Raw genomic sequence first — 26,253 nt, 5'->3', positions numbered from 1 at the left:
CTTACAGGTATTTTTTTGAAAAATAGGCTAAACTGAGGAATGGCTTATTACAGTTACAAACTGCAGTTAATGGCAAAAAAAAAAAAAAAAAAAAATTCCTTGGCTGCATTTGAGAGAAGGTTGAGACCAAGGAGGGAATACGAATCATTCTTTACTCAAAAACATAAAACTAGTTATTATCCCAATTAAGAAAAAGCAGAAATGGGAGGAGGAGCTGAGCTTGCTCTGTATCTTGTAGTATTCAGCTCACATTCTCCTTGAGGGGCAAAATTATAAACTCACATGCTTCTGCAGCCAAGGTATAAAGTTTAGGTCTAGATGGAAGTGTTCTCTAACTCTTGCCAGAGGAATGAAGGGCTGGAAGAAGAATTGGAGGGAGTGTAAGAAAGCAAGCAGGAGAGAGAAGGTGTTGGGTTCCCTTTAAAGCAGGTACCTAAATCTGAGGATTTTTTTTTTTAAACCCTCTTTAAGATGAAGGCTCTGCTAATAACATGTCCAGAAGATGGCTCCTGGCAAATTGCTTTGTTATTCTTGTCAAAAAAAAAAGTCCCTTGGAAGCAGTCAATTTTAAACCATATATCAAAATGATTAATTGCCCTTAAATGAGCAGATGTTGAAGTACCCTTGAATGGGGCTAACGCTTTTTGGATTGCAAACATAATGTATTCATGGACTTGGAAAAATATCATTAGGGCTATTAATTAGCTATAAGCACCAAAAGCTTTGGTGACTCCAAGGTGTTCACTTTCTCTTTTTTTTCATCTTCTTCTTCTTTTTAAGACTTAAGGGGGTACAACTGGTTTTTCTGGAATAAGGTTAGCAGGTTTTTTTTGTTTTTTTTTTTTTGAATGCAGTGCAGGAAACCTTGTCAAGTAGCTCGAATTGGAAAAACTGTAAGAAATACTGGCTGACCTCTAGATATGGGTAGGAACCAGCCCCAGCAGCCAGGACTTAAGGAGGGAGCACTGGTGGGGCAAAGAAAGAGAAAGGAGGGAATAAAAGAAAGAAACCTGACATTGCAGGAGGCTGCTTAGAATATAATTCTGCCCTCAGTGGTAGGAAAATGTGCTAAACCGCAAATATTGCATGAAGGTTTGAGTCGATTTGGGGGGAAAAAGGTGCTTTGTGTCCTCTTAATTTGGGGAGAAAGAAACTTTTATTGCATACTTGACCCCAGAGGAAAAAAATATAAATTCCTCTTCCCACTAATCTCACTTTCCTCCAAACCTCCAAGAGCAAAAGGAGAAATGTAGCAAGCTGTGGCTTGAGACTTTTTAGTAACAGAAAATCCTTAACTGTGAGCCAACTGTGAGCCTGTTTTGGTCTCTTTTCAAATACTGCATCGAATATATTTTCAATGAATTCATGAAAAAAAAAAAAAGGAGGCAGAGAAGAGAAAAAAACTTTTTAAATCTGTTTAAGTTTATAAACAAGATTAAAGAAACAATGTCAAGGGTCTTATGGAAATGGTGATAGTGCCCCTTTAAATAAGAGCAAGTGGAGATTTTCTATATCACTGTGCAGTTTAAATCTTTCTTGATGGACCGGACACTAGTCCTCCTTAAATCCTTCAGAAAGCTGCTTTAAGGAAAAAGGCTGCGAGGAATTTCTTCTCGCTTTAATTGCTTAAGAAACGGTTCCCACAATGAGCTGTGGCCTAGATTTGCCTCTCATTTAAGTTCTGATTTTTAAAAGTTCACAAGTTAATCCCCTTTCGGTCTCACACGAATGCGGTTGGCGTCGGGGACAAAGTACTGGACAATGTCTGGAACATTTCAAACCCCCAAAAGATGCCCCATACCGAAAAAAAAAAAAAAAGAGAGAGAGCGAGAGAGAAGTGGGGGGGGGATGAGGGGGGGAACCCCAAAACAATCCAAAACAAAACCAAGCAGCAAAGTGGCCTTGATTTGGTTAAGTAGCTATTTTAAGACCTTGTTGCCATTATAATTTGAGGCAAGTAGAAATGTCTTGCTCTGTATTTGCCATAGATCCAGGGGTAAGGAGGTTTGTCAGTGTTCTGAGTTTTCTTCCTTGTTCATCTTCCAAAGATGGAGCTTTATCTCTCTTTATTCAACCTAAAATTAAATTTTCACTTCTCTAACACAGTTTACTGTCCTGGCAAGAGGTGTTATAAAATTCACCAAAAAAAACACCCAAAAAAACCCAAACAACCAAAAAGAAAAAAAAAAAAACCACAAAGAGAGAGAAGGAGGGAGTTAATGCATTGGCTGTTTAAAACATAACCAGGCTGGCTTTGATTTTAGTTGTTCTGGAGGAAACAACCACGATTTCTGTGCAAATGCAAACACATTATTCTGTGGGGATGGGGATGGGGATGGAGGGGTGTGTGTTCAATACCCGAGATAGGGAAATTACATGTATTTCTAAATAAAATGAGAAAACCACCATTTTCTTCCAGCAGTATCCCCTGATCGTTCCACTGTTTTGTTGTTTTGTTAGGTTTTTGTTTGGGTTGTTTTTTCCCCATTAAAAAAAAAAAAAAAAAAAAAAAAAGCAGTTTTTCAAATTAAAAGTAGCAGCTGTCCTTCCCGTCATGCAGGTGAGGGGGCTTAGAGCCTACACGGAAACCTGAAATTCACGGTTTACTTAGGAAAGACATAAAAAATGGTCTTTGAGGGGGATTTTTTGGTACATGTATAGACCTAGACAGTTTGCCAAAAATATTACCGTCAATATCACGGAAACTTAAAATGTCGTTTCTACGTGGCAAACTAATAAATTCCTCCCACCCCATCTCGAAGTGCAGGATCAAGTCTGGGTGGCAGATTTATTTATTTCCATATTTCATTTTGTCCTGTGAGGCAAAACTCACAGAGAGAAAAAATTGCCCGATTTCTACCCTCGTCTCGCCCGATTATTATTATTATTATTATTATTATTATTATTATTATTATTATTTATTTATTGATTTTGGCAGGGGTGAAAAGCACCATTTCTCGCCCAGCCGAGCCGAGGTTTTGTGTCGGACACGGTGCCGGACACAAGTTTGAGGAGCCCGGTGCGGACGGGGAGGCTCGTGGGGGGAGCGGGGGGTTCCTGGGAGGTCCCCCCGCTGCCAACAGCCCCTTCCCGGGGCTCCCTTCCCTCCTCCTGCGCATTCCGCCTCTCTCCCTCGCTTGCCCGCGTTTTGGAGAAGAAACCCCTGTAATCTGGACACGACTGGTGCCGATTCCCTGATGCTTTGCCCCATCGATACCTCGGGGCGGGGGGGAGATGCGATAAATCTGTTCCGCAGACAAACTGGGGTCACTTTTCCGAGCTGCGCTAAATGCGCTGTTTACTCGTTTCTGCGAAGAAGAGCTGAATTAAACGCAATTATTTATTTATAGGGGCTGGTTAAACGGCGGAAATCCCGTCGCTGGAGAGCTCGGGAAGATATTCTGAAGACAGAGGGAAACTCTAATTATTTCTTCGAGGGGAAGGGGGGAATTAAAACAGGCTTTTTCCTCGAAGTCATTGCAAAATCTCCCGTGCTCTCAGCGAGCAGAGTCGAGACAATGGTGACATCGCGGTCGGAGGGGTTGGGAATTCGTGCCTGGCTGCAAGCGACAATTCAGAAACAACTGAGAAGACGCGCTGCCCCCAGCCCGGGCAGGCACAGCCCCCCCGGCACACGGGGAGCCCCTTCCCCGCTGCACGGAGCGCAGCAGCCCCGCCAAGTTTGCCGCGTTTGGAGCAGATTTTTGCCCCCCGGGGTTGATGTTTGTGCCCCAGATCCCGCGAGCTACAGGTCCGCGGGGCTGCTCCCAACCAGGTTTTGAGGGGCGAGGAGGGGATTCCAGGGGGGCCGCTGAATTTTGGGAAGCGTCGCCTGCTGGGTCCCCGCCGTCCCCCGTTCCAAATCGTTGTGATTAGCGCGGAAGGGAAGGTGCCGGTGGCAAACTCGGGGTGCGGTGGCAGTGGTGGTGTCCTCTGCAGAGTCACCACAGGAAAAGCAAGAAGGGCCACTCCGCGTTGGTTTTGCGCGGTGGTGCCCAGGCCAGCCCCGGTTCTGGTCCCTGAAAAACGTCCCCGAAAAGCGATCACGGCGATCAAAGCGCCGAGTTTCGCCCAATCGGTTTCCTGGCCAAAAGCGGGTGGTTGGTTTCGAGGATGCGGGGGGAAGGCACAGGGCGAGGGGCTCTCCTCGCTCCTGGGGGCGAGCGGGACGTCGGTGGAGCGAGGGCAGGAACAGGTTGGAATAGATTTCAATAGGTTCACCCCCTCCTTCTCTTTCCCGAGACGATCATTTGGTACCCCATAACCACTGGTTTAAAAAAGAATAAATATGTACAATAAAAATATATACAAGAAAGTGGCACTTGGAGCCTTCTGGTGTCCCGAGCCAGACCGATCCCTTCTTTTTTTCTTTTGGTCAGAATTTGTTCAAAATATCAAGCTCAAATTAAAAGGTCCTCTCCCCCCCCTCTTATTCTTTCTTGTTCCCTTAATTCCTGTCTAAACGGTTTTGCTCTGGGAGAAGAAATCTTTTCTATAGGAGGGAGAGAGGAAAAAAAAAACCTTCAAGAAGAGAAGGGTATTATTGTTTTAATCCTCTTACCCGCAGTCATTTTAAAACAGGGTGTTTTGGAGCCTGAAATGGCGTCTCGTCTCCCAATCCCATCCTAAATCCTCCTGGGCTGGGAGAGAATCTAAAGGCAAGGAACTGGCATCTATTAGCAATCTCTCTAAAGGCTTTAAACTGCTCTTTCTGCTGCGAAGGCATGGCAAAGCTGAAAAGCAAACACAACCACCGCTCCAGTTAGTGAGCTCTGCCAGATAACCAGCCCGGCCGCTGGACGGGAAGATACCTGCGAAAATCCCGCAGAGAGAGTAAAAAAGGGAAAGAAAAGGAAATACAAGAAAAGGAAAAGCTGGTTTTCCACTTTTTATATACCGAAGGGGAAAAAAAAGTATTTCGGGGGAAAATATAAAAAAAAAAAAAAATCACGAGCGGGGAGATTCTTGGAGGATGCTCCTTCCTTCCCCGTCGAAGCTCCTCGGGGTCCCCCCTTGCCCGCTGTCCCTCCCTCTGCCTTCCCTGGCTCCCCTGTCCCGGCAGGGCCGCCCGTGGGCTCCCGGCTGCCGCAGCGGAGCTTCCCGGACGGGGCGGGCGGCGAATCCTTCGCCCAACGCTCCTCTGAGCTCCTTCCACGGCTCCTATTTTATCTCTCCGAGTTGTGACCGTGCCCGTGCCCCCAACCCCCCATTTTAAAGAGTAGTCGAGGGGTGCAGCAGGCTAAACTGGGACAGCGAGACGGCCGGGAGGAGGGTGGAGGACCGCGGTCGCTCTGTAATTAAGGTTAGGAGATTATCCCCCACCAGCATCCCCACTCAGGGGCCGTCGGGGGAGAAGGAAACTTCAGGGTGTGATCCAGCGTGGTGCTAAGCGGGGGGCGCGGAGAGAGGCACGGCTTCCCTTCCCTGTGCCTTACGGACCCCACCACCCCCCTAGTCCTGGCTCTAGCCCTCCTCCCTCCGCCGGCATCCCGTCCGCGTTCAGGGATTTAATTAGGCGTTTACACCTCGGCTTGGAGTAAATGACTAGTAAGAAATGTTGGGGGGGGGGGGGGGGGTGTATCAGCAGCCCCGCTTTGATTGACAGGGTGGAGGACCATTGAAAATCTTGCTGGGTAGCTCCCGGGTCGCTATGAAGCTCCTTTTAAAAATCCTTCTCCAATGCTGACTCCCGGTAGATGGCAGCTCCGCCGGGCGCGCAGGCAGCGCGCAGGCAGCGCGGGCGGATGGAGTAGGGCGGGCCGGGGCGCAGCGCCGCGCTCCCACGCGCGTCCCCGCTCCCACGGCGGGCGGAGAGGCTGCCCCACCGCCCCAGGTAAGAACCCCCCCGGGCAGCGCGGGTCCGGGTGGGCTGGGGATGCCGAGCGGGAAAGAAGAGCACTTTGGGGATGGCTTGCGAGGAGGGGGAATCTGTCCGGGGGGGAATGCGCGGCCGGCGGAGGGACCGCTGGCAGGGATGCGCGCACCGCCGAGGAGGAGAAGAGGAGAAGCCTAGCCCGTGCTCCAGCGCGAATTATGTGTCCTCCTGCGCTTCTTTTTTTTTTTTTTTTTTTTTCCTTTTTTTTCTTTCTTGTTTATTTGGGGTATACCACGCTTAAAAAAAAAGAAAAAATCCAAACCACGGCGAAAAAAAAAAAAAATGCAACCCCCCCCCACTACCAGCTCGGGGCTTCGTTCCCTACTGACTCCAACTCCGAGCCCGCTCCGGTGTGGTTTAGGCAGCTGGCGGGGATGCGAGGGTTATAAGCCGGCTCAGGGAATGGTGGGGGACGCGCATCCCTCTGTCAGCCGGGCTCCGCAGGAGGAGAGCGCAACTTTCCCCCCATTTACATAATGATGTTTTAGTAAGCTGCGCAGCCTGGGGAGAGCTGCCGAGGGCAGAAACACCCCCGAGAGGGGCCGGGAGCAGGGGACGATGGCGATGGCCCCTCTGGGGGTGGCTCCGGGATTGTTTTTTCTTTCTGGTGCGGCTGGAAGTTGACTGCGGAAGGGAGGGCGATATGCCGGCAGCGCTAGGAAGCCTTTTTAGGACAAATCACACCCCCACATCACCCCGTTGCGAGGTTAGACGGCAAAACGGACGGGGACCCCCTGTAAGGAGCTGGCAGGCCGGTCTTTGCGGCCCCCCCCCCTCCGCGTTCTCCCTCTTTAAGGGGTGTATAAATCCCGGACCTGCGCTGTCAGCCCTTCTTGATAAATTAAGGGCTTCGCAGTCGAAACCTATTTACACCTCCATTATAGGGCTAACCAAATGGGGATCCGCATGCATATTTTTACCGCAAGAGATCTCATACATCTCCGCCAGAGTCGCCCCTCGGGCCATGGGATAACAGATAGCGAAGGGGGGGTGGGTTGTGCTCCGCCGCGGCCAGCACTTCAGCGGAAAGAAGTCCGTGTTCCCACTCGGTGCTGGCTGCCCGGGGCACCCGGGACCCGACCCCCTTGCAGAGGGCAAGGAGAGGGCGAGGGTGACCTCCCTGGAAGCCTTGCTGGGGACGGGACACACGGGCTCCTCTAGTCCAAAGCAAGGCCCTCGGGGAAGTTTCTCCTCCGATGGAGATGGGGTTTGACTGCGACACTCGCCGTGCCGGTCCCTTTATCTGGGGAGAGAAGAGGCGAGAAACTCCCCAAACGGAGCCATCCTGTCCCCGCGGTCGGCGGCTTTCCCGGCTGTGCTCTCCATTTATTTCCAAGCGGCGACCTCGGGCGCCTGTGGGGGGACCCGGGATAGGTCCTTGGTGTCCCCGAGAGTCGCCTCGGCGAGGCCGTCAGCAGAAAGGAGGGAGGGGGTAACATCCCCCGTTTCCCGGTGGGATTCCCGCACCGAGCGCTGCCCGCTCCCTTTCGAAACGAAATGCGGGTGGAGCGAGGTGGCACCGCAGCCCCAGACCCGGGGAGGGCTCGGCCCAACAGCCCTGCCCCTGGCTGGGGGCTTTGCGGGGTTGTCCCCGCACCCTCTGCTCCAGCCGGCCGCGCTCCGGCTGTGTCCAGCATTCCGGCTCCACTTTCAGCGCCGGGGAAAAGAAATGTCCCCGCTCCGCCTCATCCCGTCCCCTCCGGCGGCCCCCTCCAGTTCCACATGGTTAGCTCAAGTTTTCCATGTAAATGACAGTAATAAATATCTAATCATGTCCCGCAGCTATCGGCGGCTCGCCGAGCAGCCGGCATTAATGAGACTTCCAGGGGAAGTGGAGGAAAGGAGAGGGGGGGAAAAAAAAATAAAAAGGAAAGTTTTTCCGCTCTCCCTGAAATGGTTTCTAGAGGCGAGGCCCGGCCGAGGTGACGGGGGGATGCGAGGTGCGGAGCCCCTCGCTCCTCCGGAGCGATCCCAACTGTGGGGTCGCGCTCAGGTTCAAACCCGTCCCCTCTAATTTTAACCCTCTCCCCAAAATCCCAGCAATTCCCCCCGAGGGAGGGGCGAATCCGGTCGCATCCCCGGGCTAGGGGCTGCTGTCCCGAAAGCCCCGCGGAGACGCGTGTGCCCATCCCCGCCGTGATTCCCAAACAATTAGCGGAGCTGCAATGAGCTTTGAATGCTGACGGTGGGCCGAGGGGGGAAGGCGGTGGGAAGGCTGCGGCTGAAATTAAACCATGAGAGTTGGATTTGTTCGCCTAACGCTAAACAAATGGACTGATTACCTTCTTTCCAAACGCATCAGTCATACTACATTAAGTAGCAGAGAGCTAATTATCCCAATTAGGAGGCTGATTTATAATTAATGGCTTAGACCAAGTGATAATTGGATGTTAATGGATAACAGTTTTGTCTGAAGTAGCCTCCCGCTTCCCCAAAGGCAGGGCTGGAGGGTTCGGGGTTTATTTACCCTCCCTCACCTCTGCACAGAACACAACGCAAAAGAGAAGCGAAATCTGCTTTTAGCTGGGTCGGGTGGGACCCTCCTTGGGCTGGGGGAGCCGCTGGTCGCTTCCCAGCCTGCCCAGGGCTCGGCAAGGAGGGCTGCAGGGGTAACCTTCAGCACCCACCTTCCCCAGCTTTTCAAGCAATATCTGCTGCTTTTTTTCGTCTCCTCCCCGAGTCTCCAAGCCTTGGACAGCTGACCCTGCTGGGTACCTCAGCCACCTACAGGATGTGGGTCGTGTTCTCGATGAAGGGCAAAGGCTGAGCCCCACGGGGTGCCCCAGCGCAGATGAGGCTGCTCTGTGTCCCGCCTGTCCTAAGGAGAGCAGGATGGGACTCATCCTACAGATGAGAGATTTTACACCCTCCCTGGCCCACACTCCCCATGCAATGGCAGGCAGGGAGTAAATCTGCAGTTTCTCACTGCTCTTTCTCCTGACCACATCTCAGAACTGGCTCACTGACTGTTCAGCTTCTCCCTTCCATGTTCACTTTTCACCCATGAGTAAGTTGATGCAAGCCAATCCCTCTTCCTTGTTTGCCCCAGCCGGAGAGACTTGGATCTACAACCCTTTGGCTTTTGGATTGTGCTTCTAAGCTCAGTTTTCCCATTCTAACTAAGAACTGTAATGGGCACAAAATTCCTGAAAGGGTAAAAATGACTTCAGCCCTGAGTTACCCCATGACTGATGAGAGGTTGTATTAAATTATGCCCACATCGTCAATGCAAAAATACACCCAAAATTGTACTGTCAGTACACAGAAAGCCAGTTTAGATGAGCTTTCCAGCTTTTCCTGCTAATTTAGACATCTTGATGTCTAAATGGGAGATTCTCCTCACGCTCATGCACATGAGCAGGGATCTTACTGCCGTATCAGAAGGCACAGCTCTGTTTCACAGAGCTGGTGCAGATGTTGCTTTTCCTTAGTGCCAGTGTCTCTGCCTGCAGCGAAGAAACGGAGTCAGAGGAGCTTCCCACAAATCAGAGAGAAGGACAGGCTGGTCAGGCAACTTTTTCACAATATAGTTGTAGAGGGAGTGACTGCAGTGGGTTTTGTCCCCAGTGTCTTTATCCTTTAAAGAATGTTTTGCCGAGAAAGAGGGAAATTGACTGAAAAGAAGCCAGAGCGAAGAGTTCTTTTTCCTCTGTTATTTTTACAACCAGCTCTGACAAAACAAAGGTGCTGCAGAGAAAGTCCAGGACCAAGCTCTTCTGATATAGCTACTTACTGGTTTTACTGGTGATGCTGTGGGTCTTAGCTAGAAGTAGTCAATGTTTTCTAAGATTCCAGTGGTTTTTCAGAGGCATCACAAAATTTAGCTCTTCAAGTGGAAAATGCTTCTGCTGAAGCACTGATGAATGTCAATGGGCCTGAAACCCTTTCAAAAGGTTGAGAGCTGATTTCCACAACTTGTGTCTGAACAGCACATTTATAGCTACCTTGCTTCTTCTGGAAAAACACAGGAGTGGGGAAAATGCTGAAGAACATGGATTCAATAAATCCCAAATTTTCCAATCCTATACAGCTAGCAATAAACTAACCTACTTCGGGGGAATTTCCATCAAAATATGCTGGTTGTGAAGAGGGTGGAGAATTCGGAAATGTAGCCAAATAGGAATTAATTCATGGTGCACCAGGGTTAGCCAAACTCCAGGACTTTTCTCACCAGTTTATTTCACTCTAAGAGTTATTGAAATAGATTTTTTTTTTTAAAAGTCCTTTTAACTTCATTAAGTTTTGGATCAGATTTCTTCTGTTTCCTAAAGCAGGTCTGGTGGAATTACAGCTCATGGGAAGGAGAGAGTCTCTGAGGGAGGGCTGGGAGCAGGATGGACCAGCAGTGCTCCGAAGGGAGGGAAATGGGTATTTACGCCAGGAGTTGAGGGTAGCTGGCACAGCTCTCCCAGGACCAGCTGTAGCCTCTGTATGGCCAGAGCAGATACTGCCTTGAGAAATGGTGCTGTAACACTGAAAGCGTGAGTGCGATGCTTGGGAACTCCACCTGGATCTTCCAAAGGAAGAGGAACAGTTGCACTGGGGGAGACGAGCTGATGGATCTCGCCAGGGAAAAAATGCTCGAGGGAGCTGTGGAAACCCGATGTCTCCAGCCGTGCTGAGCACAGGGTGGAGCGAGCAGGGAGCAGCTCTGCGAGCCCTCGGTGTGTGTTAGCCCGAGGTGGGTAAGCGTGCCTCTGCTGCGGGACTCCGCATCTCCCCACAAAACCCAGCAGACGTCTAGCAGCTCTGCCTGCTTTACAGCACACAGCTCTTTAGAGCACACATCACCTGCTGGTGGCCAAAATACATTGCTTACCTTGGCAGCCGCACTTCATTCGGTGTAGGGATCCAAACGCTTACGGGAAAGGAAGCCTTGCATGTACCCGTGGTGCTCCCCAGCCCCTGGCACTGCTGCTACTAACTCCAGTTCGTGGCCCTGTTTTAAGGTGGCACAAGTCTTTCCCCCACCCCAGCCCCTCCTTGTAAAAGCCACTGAGCTCGAGCATCTTTTTTAGTGCTAGGATGAAAAATGGTGTTACCACTTGCAAAGTTAGAACTTCTGGTTTATTCTTTTAAGGTATTAGAAATCCCCCACAATTGCATGGCTTGAGGAGCTGCCTTTCAGGATTTTTTTTTTTTTTTTCTATTTTTGACCAAGGCAGGATTGTCTGTCATTTTGCCTTATAGCTGATTTAAGTCTGAGCAGGAGCAGTTGCCATCATGTGTTTTGTGACTGTAAGAATCATCTGCAGCGGCAGAGGCAGGGTCCAGCTGAACTTGCAGGAACATCCTGAGTTCAGGCTCTCAGCTTCTGTTGCTTTTGAATTTTGCTTGCTCTTTATATCTCTCAAAATCACCTTCAAGTAGAATGGCACTTGGCATCATAACCTCACAGCCTTCCATGTAACCAGCTAGAAGAGCCCCTAGGAAAGTCCTTTTGTGCCAGTGGGGTTAAACTCCAGCAGTGTGGCAGAAACCGCTGCATTTCACAAAGATACGCTGCTCCCCTCCTCGTGTGCATACCAAACTCTCTCAACTTAACACCCAGAACTTACAGCTTCAACTTTTTACATTCTACTAGATCAGTAGTGGTGGTGGTGGGTGGAGAAATCACCCTCCCTGCATGCCTCATCCCAGTGCCTGCCCGTGGAGCCCAGCATCTGGGCTGAGGATTGCACTGGGAGTGCCTGGAGCAAGCCCGCATTCCCCTCTGCCAGCCCGGCTTCCAGGCTTGCAGCACCTGGAAGCAGCAGGAATGGAACTGGGAATGTCTTAAACTGCCTCAGCAAATCTTTACAAAGCTCATCTGTGCACTTCTTGCAGTGTTTGATCTCCCTTGTTAGGGCTCAGTGCTAGATTGTCAGATCAGTGTCGTGGTTGTGGTGCTCATGACAGACACAGGTCCTTGTCACTAAAGGTCACAGGCTTAAAAATATATTTTGACACAGAACTGTAGATCCTTGTCTTCTTAATGAGACTGTCATGGGTAAAATCCTCCAGGATATTGCTCCATCTTCCAGGGAAGGGAGATCCCTGAACCAGAAGCCCCAAGAGGCTGCCTTCAAGACGGTCAGTTTGCTCATGGGAACAATCTGCAATCAAATACGCTGCAGGCAAAAGCTGTTTTGGGGGCAGAGAGCAAGCAGCGAGCCATCCTCCTGCTTCCAGCAGCCCTGAAGAGGGGCAGAGTGGGGGAGTCTGGTTTGGAAAATTCCCTTTGCCAGCATTAGGGAAAACAAAATGCTTCTCAAGAAAGCCTTTTCCACAGAAGTGAGGCAGAGGGCTGAGCAGGTACTTCGGGGCTTTTTTTCGTACAAACACCAAAGATTAACCCTTTAAGCAGCTCGTGAATTCAGTAGTTTGATTGCAGGGTACTTTAAGGTTACTCCAAGTTCTGAATTCAGGGCAGTCCAGAGGCAGAGATGCTGTAAGGTCTGGAGGGGGAAGTAGGTGGGCAGCACAGGAACACGCAAGCCTGGCTGCAGTGGGATGTGACCGCATTCCATATCCACGGATGTGGTGCGTGCAGCATCAGTGTTGGCAGAGCTGGGCTGTAGGGTTCAGTTTCCATTCTGGTGTTAATGATAAGAAATCTTAAATGCAGGATTTTTTTGTTGTTGTTGTTGCTGACTGATGTGGAAGCAGAATGTGATGGGAAACCATAGTCAAAGCGATCTTCATATCAAGAGCTTTACCCAGGAAAATGTTCCACTTCAATATAAATTCCAAGAGCTTCTACTGAGGCTTGAGTGCTGCTCCAAAGGGGAGAAGGGAGGTTTGTCCTGGGTTGATCTGTAAGCACTGATTTTCTCGTGTAAATTACGACAAGCGAGGTATTTAGCACCCCAGTGATGTTTAGTAATGCCACTCCTGGCTGCTGGGCTACAAGCTGCTGGGCTGCAAGCCCTAAAACTTATCCCTCACTCAAAAGCAGAGACTTGGAGAATGTCTTTATTTTATTTTCTTCATTTTCGACCTAACAAGCCTGCCCTCTGAAGAATTCCTCTGCAAACAGAGGCATTGGAAAGTCTTTTGCCAGGAAGTGTCTAATCAATCGCTCACTTCTGTTATCTGGGGCTTTTGGGTGAAAAATGATGATTTCCCAAAAGCCTTAAATAAAAATCACAGCAGCTGATGTGAGTTACCCCTGTCAGCCAGGGCCTGTTACCTCAGCCACTCACAGCCTGCTGTCGAGAATTCGTAGAGTCCTGCAACAAAACTTCCTTGTCTCAGCAGGATGCTCTGAGGTTTGTTTTATTAAAATGACAAGCCCTCTCGCATGCCGTTATGTTTCCACTATAAAGAGATGAGCATTACAAACACAGTTTCTGTGCTCATCATCAGCACAGCCTCAAAGAGGCAATTATTTGACAAGGTCTATCCAAAAAATGGTGACGCTGTCCCTGACTGGAAGTATTTCCAGATTTCAGCTGCCAGCAGTCCTCCTGGTTTTAAGAAAAAGATCTCTTTATTTATACCAAGGTCACTAGGAATAGCTGAGTGTGAGCTGCAGGAATTGGCATAATTGGTCAGGTTTTGCTTTCAGTGGGTTGTGACTTGTTTAACTAGATCCTCTTTAATTAAGATCTCTCTCTGCACTTAGAAATTAACTTCATTTAAATCTAGGGATTTTCACAGGTGTAAAAATATTTCAGGAAGATCAAAAATGCAGAGTCCTGAGGGGTTTTTTTTGGGAGCTGTTCTCAATTCCTCATTTCAGTTATGAGGAAAGTCTTTTGGAAGCCTGTTTTTATGGTGCATGCTGCTCTCCGACTTTGACATTTGAATGAGAACCTATGATGTGTTGCAGTATTTCAAATTATTTATATTTCATCCACTACAAAGGTGAAATTGTTTCCTTAGACATTCAGTAATCTCACGTGAGGAACAAAACTGATTTATAACATGTTGGTTATTATCTTACATGATTTTGGGCCTTTATATATCTAAAAGATTTAGGGATATATTAGGAGAAAAAAAAAGAAAGATTGAAGAAAACCTCTTGCTAGGATCATTTATTCATAACCCCCCAGGTATGTAATTCATTTAGTACCAAATACATATAAACCCAATGTCTGTCTATAGAGTGAGCCTGTTTTCCTGGAATGTGAGTTACACAGAGTCAGAGATTTGTTATTTATCTTTCTGATTTGAAGTGTTTCTGAATAAGGAATTAAAGCATAAAATCATAACACAGAACAGCTCCGGGGGAGGTGAGGGGGGATATTCTGTTGTGGTTTTATTTTCAGTGGTGTTTTTTGCCAGTGGTAATAAGGGGGAAAGGATGTTGCAGCACAAACCATTTGCTGTTATTCCCTGTTAGCAATGACAGTGGGTTCCTGTGCTTTGCATAAACACCAACAGTGATTTGTAGCACCTTTGCAGGTGCTCAGGCTGAGGACCACAACTTTTCTTTTACATGACAGGGCTACTCCTATTTTTTTCTGTCACCTGCAGAACCCTGAACACCAATCAAGTGCACCAGATTTCTGTTTCATGCTTGGGTTTTTTTTAACTGATCCTTTTCTTGTGTGCAAGCTGTGCCTTCCATCAGGGCACACACCCGAGGCTGTGCCGAGCTCTTCCAAACTTTAAGTCCATCTGTGGTGAATCTCTTCATAAGCAATGAACTATGGTGTTGAAATTCCCTTCTGAAAGTGACTTTCTGAAGTCCAGATTTGAGGGGTTTTTGTACAGTTTATTCCCCATGTAAAGAAGGCCTCATACACCTTCCACACCATCACCAACCCTCCTGAGCTTTGATAAAGTGCTAAAGAAACACTTCACAGTGCCCACCAGTCAAAAGCAGACTCTGGTATCCTCTTCTTGAAACATCTAGGAATAATTCAGTATTTTTAACTCATAGGTTTTATCACCCCATTCTTCATTATGGCATCGGACTGTTTTGTGTAGATCAATGAATTGAGTCTCAGTACTTCTTTGAGTTTGACATAACTCACTATTTGGAGGGAAAAGAGAAAATGGTCCAAAGCCCCTGCAAAGCTACATGTCCTACATCCAGCCTCAGCCTCATCTCACCTGACAGTGTTTGCTTAAGAAGGGCAAAAGTCTTGTCCTAGGCATTTTTTTGCTTCTACCTCGGAAAACTGGCCAGAATAAGCTATTGAATAAACTTCCTCCATCTCACCTCAGTTTAGATTTGGGGAGCAAAAACAGTGTCTTGGTTTTAGAGCTCCGTCCCTCCAGAGCAGTGCTGGCACAGGGAGCTGCTGTGGATGCCCTAGTTCAGGACAGCTTGGGATGAAAATAAACTTGCCAGCAATGACAGGAGCTCTGTGGCCAGCACAAGGGACCCTTGAGTTTGCAGGATGCAGGGATAGATCCACTTCTCCATGAATGGGTTTTGTCAGTTCTGTAATTTTGCTGAAGACTTTGCGTGTGACTGGCAGGTGAAGCCAGGTACAGATTGATGATGTTTTGATGGGGGGAGTAACGTGATGAAATGTGGACAGAAAATTGCCCTTATTTCAAATTGTTGGGTGCACTTAATTTAGCTCCAGGCTCCAGGGTGAATTTTGTGATTTTGTTGTGATGGTTTGTTGTTTTGGGGTTTTATTCCCTGATAGAAGGGAAAATATGGATGTTCTCTTGCCACGTACTTCTCAGAAAACTTCAATACCTCGTTTTTTGAAATTGTTCTTAGGTCTGTTTCAATTCCACATACACAAGCCACTAGGAACAGGAATTGTCACCTGCTGAGGAAATGCATGGGTCCCTCTTTGCATCTTCTCTCAGGACAGAATTACATGCAAAAATTATACAAAATTAGTTACCAGTTAAATAGGGAAACTTAAAGCCTTGTACAAAGCTGAGAATATTAAAACCCAGGGTCAGATCTCCCTTGTTAGGTGTTAGGTGGTGCATGATTAATTGCACCACTCTTGTGCTGGATGACTTGATGGGAACCTGAGGTTTTCAAGGCCAGTGTTGGGAAGGGACGGATGGGAGCCACGCTAGTTGGAGCAGTGCAGCTCTGCTCTGGGGTAACGGGGTTCCTGTTTCCAGCTGGTAAATGTGCAAATTGTTTTGCATCAGATTGAACAGCAGCAGCTGAATACAGAGTGGTGGGGGCCGTGGATTAGTCTGGGATGGGCAGAATGCTACATTGCCTGGCCTCAAAGAAATGCAGGAATGGAGAAACCTGGATTTCTCACAGACAGCAGCAGTTAAAGCTAAGGGGAACCCCACGTCCTCTCTGTGAGGCTGGATCCTGGCAGGACACAGCTCCTGCAGGCTGAGAAGTCACAGGCTTGGGAAGAAAAACAGGCACAGCATCCATGAGTCTTCCATAGCAAAAATGTAAGTGAGAGGTAAAAGCCATGGAAGGGTTTTTGGCACTGAGGTAGCAATGCCTGGACTGTAAGGACAGAGTGGGAACGCCGGCAGCGTCTGGTGCGGGGCATGGTGAGGAGACCTGACAGCCGGGTGCTGAGAAATGTGGGAAGCAGGGAGAGAGCCGGGCTTGTGATGCCGGGGGTGGGAGAGTCACTGTTGCTGCCCTGAGGGGCCATGCAGAAAGGGACCACCTGCCCCAGGAGGTGCCAGCCCAGGCACTGCATGGCAGCATCCCCCCCCTGTGCTGGGCAAACACTGCAGGACCAGCCCACAGGCTCCCAGCAGGGGCATTCTTCCCTCACCTACTGTTTTCCTGCACCTTTCCTCAGCTTCTATCTCCTTTCTCTGCTGCTCCTAACTCTTCAATGATCTCTGATGCACAAAATCAGGATGAGGATCCTTTCTTTCAGGGTGGACCCTACTTTAACCTCCCAGTTTATCCACAGATGCTCAAGCCCATACCCTTCCATAAAGCAGGAGTTCAAACTTTGCTCTCATCCTCCTCCTGGCTGTGGCTGTTCCTGAGGCCCTCCAGCCATGCAGAGACATAAAAGATGCATTTGCAGATTTTGAAAATTAAGACCATCTATACAGCCAGTGGGAAGGGATCAGCTTATTTGGTTGCTTAATGAAATATAAAGATTATTTTAACCAGTGTAAGCACTATTCGACAGCTTGTGAAACACAGCAGTGGCTTGATGAATGGCTTCCTCCATTAAAAAAAATTGCTGCATGATGTCTTTTAAATATTTAATTTATTGGGGTTGGAGTGAGCTCAGAGCTGACAGTTAAACAGGAGCTATTTGTGGTCTCAGTTAACTTTGCTTACCCAGCTGAACCGTCTCGCTCAGTAAATTCCCTCATTTTTTACACCGAATCTGGGATGATACATTTGCTACACAAGTGAGTAGGAAGTTCTGCCTGTTGTCTGCACTGCAGCGTAAAAGGCAGTTATCACCAAAGCTGTGATGGGCATTGACTCCCATCCTGAGTCCATCCCTATGAAGTCCTTCTCTTTTTTCTTTTTTTCTTTTTGATGCACTTTCTTCTAGGCCACCCAAAAATGTTGACATAAAATCATCTTTTAACAATCAAATACGCTGCAATATTCCTGGAGCAAGTGTTTCAGTGGAAACACTGGGCTCCAGACACAACACCACTGGCAGTGTCCTTGGAAGACCGTATAGTATGGGAAAATTCCCCTCCTCTCCCTCTTCATTTTTCCTCTAATGTGCCAGCTTGCTGCACAGCTGACCACATGCAAGGGGGATTAGAAAAGAAAAACAGGCGTTTCTGTGAGTTGGGAGTCAAAGACACTTGGCCTCCCCCATATCTTCTGGCAAGGCTGAGCCCCGGTGTGGATTCTCCAGCGTCTGTTGAGGACAGAGGTCTGGCAGCAGCCCAGGGCAGTTAATAGGTTCTGTGTCCTCAAATGGTTTTCACGAAACACGCAGGAACTTAATAAGCTTTGAGACCTCCACCCTGCTGGCCAAAGCTGGTGCAACCAGCCAGCTGGTTCACTAGTGAGCTGGGAGGGGAGGAGGCAGAATGAAGCCGCAAATCTCTGTTTGGCTGCCTGTGTTGGCCAGAAAAGCCAGGCCTGCCCTTGTCTGTGACAGTGAGGCAGTGAACAATTTTATTGGGTGGGATGATGCTCTTGGGAACAGAACCACACCGAGGATGGGGTGAGGCTGCACCACAGATCAGCCTTTCCCAGGTGATAGCAGATGTCCTCTGTGGCCATGTCAGTGGTACATGTCACTGGGACATGTCCCTTAACACGTGCCACCAGCAGCAAAACTTTGCAGTCCAGGAAAGCAACATCACGGCTGTAATTTCACTGTGAACCCCATTGTGAGGAAAATAAATATACATGCCAAAAATCTGTTGGTGTGTGACATCCCTCACCTTGAGCAGAGAACCAGCAAACAATTTTGTCATTGCTTAGATCTTCCCTAAGCTGCGTTAGAGCAGAGCAGAGCTATGGCATTCTTGTATTTCAGTTGGCACCTGAACTAAAAATGTCCATTTTCACAGTTCAGCTTGGAATAGTGGGGAGTGAATGCAGAGAGGGCGAACAGGCAGACACAAAGCAGAGGAAGTTGGCATCAGAGTGTGTGTCAGAACTTTGTGGTGTAACCACACCTGGACCTGTCATCCTTCGTCAGCTCTCAGGGTTGAAATGATGCAGTGGCAGAGCACGAGGGACTTGGGGAAACAGCAGTGAGGCTGAGCACTAAATTCCCAAATTAGGGATTTATAGTTTACTGCAACCTCTTTGAGAAGACAATCCCAAAACCAGAACTCACATTCATGAGGGTCATCTCTGAGTTGGCAGAGTGTTTGACCAAACTCCAGCTGCATGTTTCCCTCCCCCGTTCCTGGGCACCACAACGGAGAGAAGCCACAAGATGCCCCACACCCTATGCTACAAAATTCGGCTTCTTTTCCAAGAAACTCCAGCTTGGTCTCTGGCTATGGCACAGGGTCGCTTCATGTTTGTGCTTCTTGCATCAAGGTGGAGAGTACAGGAGTTCAGAGCAGGAGGGGCAGTGGGACCAACTCATTTCCCTCTTCAACATGAGTCTGAACCTCCATGGTATAAATCATTTACGGGAAAATACAAAGGTCGTTTCTCAGTACAGAAAATACAGCAGATAATTGTTCTTCCAAGTTTTCACTGTTCATTGCATCAAGTTCCTCCTAAAACCATGGGCATTTCTCCTAAAATCATCACCTCCCTCCAGTGTTCAAATTGGTTTCTAAGAGGCTGCCTGAGAAGATGTCTGCTTTCCTTAAGTTAGTCCAGCTGACCCTCTTTCCCTGAACGTTTGTTCATTGCACTGGCTTTCCAGACGGTGACTTGCTGATGTAAACGGTGGTTTAAAAAATTTATTTTGTGGCTAATGTTTCACAACTTCCTTTCTGATGTCTTACAAACTGCAGAAACGACGTCCTGGAGGCCCTCAGTCATTTACAACAGGGATGAATGAAGCATTGCTCGGCTTTTGAGATCAATATTAGCTCAGTTTTACAGATGGTCTGTAAGGAAAAAGAGCTTGAAGTTTCATGCAGAGCCCACACTAGAAAAAAAAGCCATTAGTTTTCTGAAATAATTTCCTTGCTACTGAGCTATGAAATGTCGGTATTTATTGCAAACCTTATTCCCTCTTTAGCCATAACATTTTTGGTGCTATTACGTTGCAGATTTATTTTCTTTAACACCACATGCTCTTTTTTTTGTTCTTTCCCTGTATCATTTGTGTTTTCTTAAGAAGACCTGTAAGAAAAATGCATAATCAATGGAAACAAATTATAAATTAGTTCAGATGGGGAACATTATTTGACATTTCAGCAATGGGATTACAAAACAGTCTACTGTAGGAAATGATAGGGACAAAATCCCAGCTAACCCTGGGATAGAGCTAGGACAATGCATTAAAAGTCACTGTAATATGATGCGTTGTGGTATGCAAAAAATTAATTTCCCTTATTTCAATCAGCATGAGTGGGATGTATTCAGATTCTGGGCTTTCAGTTTGGAAGCCAGACTGGTGTTGATGGTGCTTAAGGAGATATTTGCATTCCCATCCCTAAACCTGTTGGAGCTGAGGGGTCGGACATGAGCCTTGCATGCAGCACTTGAATTTTGAGCTCAGCATTTCCAAAGCTCTCCTGAGACTCCAGGATGCTGGAACAGCACGTCCCTAAGCCCGTTTCTCCTGTGGGTGATGTTTTGCAGGTCTATGTCACCATGCAGCACTATGGAGTGAACGGCTACTCCCTGCACGCCATGAACTCACTGAGTGCCATGTACAACCTCCACCAGCAGGCAGCTCAGCAGGCCCAGCATGCCCCCGACTACCGGCCCTCGGTGCATGCCCTCACCCTGGCAGAGAGACTGGCTGGTAAGAACAACTCATGGCTTTTGCCCTTCCCTGGCACTAAATACCCACCCAAACAAACAAAAAGAAACCACAAAAAAAAAAATCCCCTTGTTGCTTGCATTGAGTGAAACTCCTCTGGAATATGACAGAGCCAAAGGCATGGTGTGCTCTTCAGGACTGGCCCCGTGGCCAAGCTCTGCAGGTGACACCTGACCTCCAGTGTTTGCTGGCAGCTTGCTTCAGACTGGCACCCGATGGCTGAGAAGTGGAGGGAAGAGATGAGATGTGGCCTCACTATATGGGATATAAAAGAGAGAATAAAAAGACACTGAAAGGTGTTATAACAAGTGAACAGAAAGCAGCAAAGAATTTTACAGTCTTGTCAGTAAATAAGGGCAAAATGAACATGATCACAAAGTAAATTGGATTTCTTGGCTCAGGCACCAGCTCAGGTCTTGCATTCCCTAACAGCCACCTCCTGCCAGCCCAGACCGTGTCTTGCTTCTCCACATTGTCCCTTAATGCAACCAGAAGTTTGAGGAATGTCTTCCTGGACGGGCAATCCACAAAGGCATGATGATAAAGGTCTTGGACTCTTTGGATCAGTGAGCCACAGCTGGCTGTCACATCTTCATGTCAGCAATATTCCCTTATCCAGCTGCTAATTGTGATCTTCTTAACACGGTTCTCAATGGCCTGTGGGATCTTTGAGGTGGTGCAGGGCAGAGCAGGAGTCACTGTCCTCATCAATAAACAACCAAAGCGGAATCAAGGAGACCTGGACTCTTCTACTGGCTCTGCTGCAAGACTGCAGAGTGATGACAAGAGAGCACTGTCCTTGTCCCAGTCATCCATCCCCTTGTTCCCTGCCCCTTTCAGTATGCAGGTGGTCAGATGGGAGCAGATGGCCCTGAACTCTGCAATGTCCCTTGCAGACCCTGGGTCTCAAGGTGCCCCTTTTCTAGCTGCGAAGATCTCTTGGAAGATGTTTGTGATCTCCTGTATCTTTTAGAGTAGAGCATGGAGGATTTAATGTCTTTGGCCCTAACTAGAGTAAAGCAGAGCAAGATGAAAAAAGAATAAAAAAGCTATTCTCATATTCTTGACCGGAAGATACAATTGGTTTCCTGACCTCTTATCTTTAAAATTAATAACCCACTTGGAAGACTTTCCAAACTAAATCCCACAGTCCCCTTGTTTGCTTATCATTGGCTGGGTAGGCATTATACACCTACAAGCTGTTTCCTTTGCAGTTGCCTCACATTCTGTTACTTCTGAATATCTTTCAGTGCAGGTTATAGATCTCATTTGCCTTCCAGGGACAGCCAGAATAAAGCAGCACAAAAGCAAATGACCTTAAGTCAGAAAACAGAGGTTTCTGATTGTAAGTGCAAAGCCTCACCTGCAATTTATATTCTCCTTCTTGCACAAAGCCTGAAAACATAGTTAAAACATTAAAATAATTGCTGGTTGCCTCTTGCTGGAGTGGCCAAACTTAATGCATGAGCTGCTGCCTCAGGGGAGCTGGTAAGTCTAACCTCTACTCTAGAAATTTGGGAATATTCCAGCCTGCAGGTAGGGTGTTTAACCAGTGCCCTTTCTCCTGTTTTTGTGTACTTGAAACACAAATGTTAGCTTTTTAAAATGTTTTGGGGGCAGCTTCAATTTCATCTCTTGTGCTGGAATATCCCTTCTCCTCACCTGGCTGCACTGTGAGCTGTGCCTGGGTGCATCAAGGATGGTCCCTCTGCCTCCAAAGGGGCAGCTTTATCAGCAGCATTTGAACTCCCCAAGGAGCTACGATACCTCAAACACAAGAGTCTCTTGTATGCAACCAGCACTATATTGTTGAAGACCTTTAGCCTGATCACATCTTTGCCAGGTTGCCAAAACCACGCAGCTCTGGCAATCCCCCAGAAGGGCGCTGCGAGTGCTGACCTAGAATGGAACAGCTGGAAGTTTTGGAAGAGGAATGTTTGAGCGGTGCAAAGCTGATTTGCTACGCTCCTTAGCCAGTGGATCTGAGACCTGGCTGTGTGGTGCTGGGGGTGGCCCCGACAGCAGGTTTAGGTTTATTGTTTAGATTCATGTCACGATGCTCGTGACAAAAGCACAAATAAACAGCAGCCAGAGCCTTCATCAAGCTCCGTGCACTGATAGTGCCACTTTTTCTCCCTGTTCCATTGTTTTCTCGTGTATTCATTACTCCCTTCTACTGGAAGTCACATTCTTAACCGAATTAAAAATGATACCAGACACTGCTCTTTCTGCATTTCCTCTTTGAGAGCAAACCTCTTGCCAGACTGCTTCATTCCAGGGCTGTAGCACAGCATGTCCCAACTTGCATAATAAAGGGTGGGTTTTTTTCATTTTCAAGTAACTTATTTTCATTGATTTAAGATCTTTCTACTCCCACGAACTGTTGTGCAATAATAACGCCCCTGGTAAAATAATAAGCCCTTTACTGTTGGCCTCAGATTTTCCCCAGTCTGAATTTCTTCTCTGCCCTCAGTTTTCCAAGCTTGGTTTGCAAAGTCTGACCTTGTGAGTAGCTGCTCTGCTGAGAAGAGCTCAGCACATGAGCTCTGGGCTTGCAACCAGTGGGGCTGGACGTGGCCCTGGCAGGAGTTTCCACCCCAGATGCTGGAGAGCGTCTGTGCTCAGTAAAGGATGTGCTTTAGAGCTAAATGCACAAAAGCACGTGAGCTTAAATGCTCTCTGAACTGCAGCCCAGAACAGCTCTCCAATATCATGCCTTGAAGACTACAGTGAGCTCCACAAGAGACATTAAAGAAGTACAACAGTGAACGTCCCCGCATCGTTTTTATTTGTGTTTCTTAATGAAAGATACCTATGCCATGGTGGGGTCTGGGCATCTGCATGTCCTGCCACACTGATGTTGAAGCAGATTGAGTTATTTCAACCAAATTCAGCACTGGAGTCTCAACAGCTTCCACAGATGTCACAGAAAGAAATTCTTTCTACAGAACAGGCTTTTAGAATCATAGAATGGTTGGGGCTGGAAGTGATCTCAAAGGTCATCTAGTTTTAACCCCTCTGCTATGGTTTTGTCTCTTTGGACACATCAATTAACCAGTAAAATCCATATGTGTGTGTTTATTAGCACTAAAGCAATCGAAAGAACATTTTGTAGTTTTTTCTGATGTTAGCAAGTGCTTTATTCGACTGTCAGCATACAAATTCCAATAATTAAATTGGCCACTTTTCTTGTCTTCCAACGGCTGTACATTTCAAGACATCATTTTGGAGGCACGTTATGGATCCCAGCACCGCAAACAAAGGCGAAGTCGCACGGCCTTCACCGCCCAGCAGCTGGAGGCACTGGAGAAGACCTTCCAGAAGACTCACTACCCAGATGTGGTGATGAGAGAGCGGCTGGCCATGTGCACAAACCTGCCTGAAGCCAGAGTCCAGGTACCGATACTCTGTGGGTTTGCGAGTGGGGATGTTTAAAAGAACATAGCGGGGTTCCCAGAGGGCTGACAGCTCCCTTGACCTTCCAGGATTCTTCCAATGGAACCAAAGATTTTGGGGCAGTGAAGTTGTCAAAGGCAGGGGCAGGGAGGATAAAATCATCCAAAGTCACACATCTGCTTAAGTAACTTCAAATCCACGCCCACATTTTTTAAATTTAGGATTGTCTGAAGTGCACAATGGTTTTCATTTGTCCTTTCACATTTCTTTAGGGGAAATTTTAGAAACAGCAACAGAAATCTACTTATTTATTTATTTGCAAGGCTTTTCTGGCTTTCTCAAAAAAGTAGAGACCCAAGTAATTCCAGCTGCTCATTTCCACCAGTGTCAATATTTGTAACGTCTCAGGCCAAGGTTTGTGTTTGCTTCTTGGTTTTGTTTGCTTTTTTTTTTAGTTTCAACTTGTGAAATGTTCTAGTTCATAACCTGCTGGTGGAGAGGTTCTTGTCTTTTAAAACGCAAATAGTCTTCATCGGAAAGAGAAAAACTACTGGAAAAAAATTAGTTCTTTGATATAAATATCAAAACGTTCTGATCAAAAAGTGGTTTGTTTCCCTATCTAACCAACCAAAGAACATGACCAAGATCTGCAAATATATTTCTTCTAATCCCTGTCTGCTGATTTAGGTTAAAAAAATATATGGATTCTCCCCTCCTTTCCTAAATGCAGTTGCCAGACAACAGCCTATGTCAGTAATGACTTACTTTGAGTGCTGCCATCGTAGTTTTGATACACTTACAACCCAATGGTTTTAGAAATGTAACAGACTGTAAGCCAATGTCACGTCATCAGACATTACAGCTGCAAGACATTATTTTTAGATGCAGCTGCCTAACCAATTCAGGGGGAAAAAACCTAACAAACCCCAAAAAACACCAGCAGTGGAGTGTCTTAAAGAATCAATATAGAGCCTAGGTATTTTTTAAAGTCTGATTGATACGTTATTTGTAGATGCACTGAAAACAGTCGAGGTCCAAGGTCCAGCAAAGTGGAATAACCATTGGGCTCAGTGGGCTTGCAGTACCTCATTACTTGGGGTTCCCCTGAAGCTCCCAGGCTGAATGATGCTGAATTTGGCACCAAGCGAGATTCTCACTGGTTTTTCTCCCCTGCTACTTGTGGCACTGAAGGTCTGGTTCAAGAACCGGAGAGCCAAATTCCGGAAGAAGCAGCGTAGCCTGCAGAAAGAGCAGCTGCAGAAGCAGAAGGACTGTGAGGGGAGCCACAGTGAGGGAAAGATGGACCCACCGGTGCTGGAGACCCAGGCTCCCACCCCAGACACTGAGAAGGTCCAGAGCCTCCCCAGCGAGGCTGGCACAGACCTCAACCTGACCCTGTCGGAGCAGTCAGCCAGCGAGTCAGCGCCCGAGGACCAGACCGAGAGAGAGGAGGAGTTCAAGAGCACCTTGGATGAGGCCAAAGTGGACAAGAGCCCTGGTGTGGACAGCAAGGCTTTGAACTGCAAGAGAGCGAGCCCAAAAGCAGGTGAGAGGCAGCATCTTGATGGGGGTTGGTGTTAGGACCCCTTTCCAAGGGAGTGCTGGTGATTGGGTATAGTCCCATGTTCCCTGTGGAGTGGGTGCTCACAGATAGGCTGCCCACACTTGTCCTCTTGTCCTCAGCACTGAACAGGCCCCACAGAAGGCAGCATGTCCATTGCTAGAGCATTGAAAGAGCAAAGCCTTCTGCCCCAGTTAGACCTTGGGGAGAACAGTGCCCAGCAGCAGCAGAGAGCTCAGCCCCATTTCTGCACTCTGAGGTGCCAAGTATGGGAAAGGCACACATTTAGCTCTCATGGGCTGTCACACCCCCTCTCATTTGCCCTCCAATGCAAGAGACAAGCCCATGCTGCTGCCCGAACCCTTCTAGGGTGTGAATAAGCACCTGCATGCAGCCTGTAGGAATAACCCCCATCCCCTCTGTCTCCTGCTACAGAGTCTCCCATCGGCGCGACTGTGACGCCTTCATCCAGCAGTGGCCTGGCTCAGACTCACTCCTACTCCTCCTCGCCCCTGAGCCTCTTCCGCCTGCAGGAGCAGTTCCGCCAGCACATGGCAGCCACCAACAACTTGGTCCATTACTCCTCCTTTGAAATGGGGACACCGTCTGCCATGCCCTACTTGGGCATGAACGTCAACATGGCCCCACTAAGCTCCCTGCACTGTCAGTCCTATTACCAGTCGCTGTCCCACGCTCAGCAGGTCTGGTCCTCCCCCATCCTGCAGGCCTCCAGCTCCCTGCCAAGCCTGAACAGTAAAACCACGAGCATTGAGAACCTGAGGCTCCGGGCGAAGCAGCACGCGGCGTCCCTGGGGCTGGACACCCTCCCCAACTGACTGCCCACGAGAAGATGCACCAGAGGTTGGCACTACACACGGCACTCCTTGGATCCCCACGTGCTCCCACCTCTTCCTGAAGTAAGGTGCTCCCATGCAGGGAAAACTTTGCATTTATTGACGTCTTACTAGCACCATGGTTGCGTCAGACACTGCTACTGGCTTGGTCTTCACTAAATATTTAATGAGGAAGGGGGAGAAGATCTATGTTTAGACAGATGAACTGTCCTCTGGACTGCCATGAGTTAAGGCTTTGACGTTGAGGAGGAGCCCCCTGTCCTCATTCCCTCGATAAGGTGC

The 26,253-nt window shown here is 48.0% G+C and overlaps 1 protein-coding gene across 1 annotated transcript; it reads left to right on the top strand.

The window, feature by feature from the left end:
- Positions 1–5,679: 5,679 nt before the first annotated feature.
- Positions 5,680–25,953, top strand: DMBX1 (diencephalon/mesencephalon homeobox 1; the record flags this gene model as incomplete). Its single annotated transcript, XM_082287366.1, is given in 6 exon segments — positions 5,680–5,777; positions 5,779–5,833; positions 19,977–20,142; positions 23,378–23,556; positions 24,748–25,102; positions 25,553–25,953. Coding segments are annotated over 6 exon segments (1,254 nt in total).
- Positions 25,954–26,253: the final 300 nt, after the last annotated feature.

The sequence above is a fragment of the Coloeus monedula genome (assembly GCF_965178545.1).
Source record: "Coloeus monedula genome assembly, chromosome: 9".
Taxonomy (NCBI): Eukaryota; Metazoa; Chordata; class Aves; order Passeriformes; family Corvidae; genus Coloeus; species Coloeus monedula.
The sequence above is the reverse complement of the archived record's forward strand: the minus strand, read 5'-3'. Positions and strand labels throughout refer to the sequence as shown.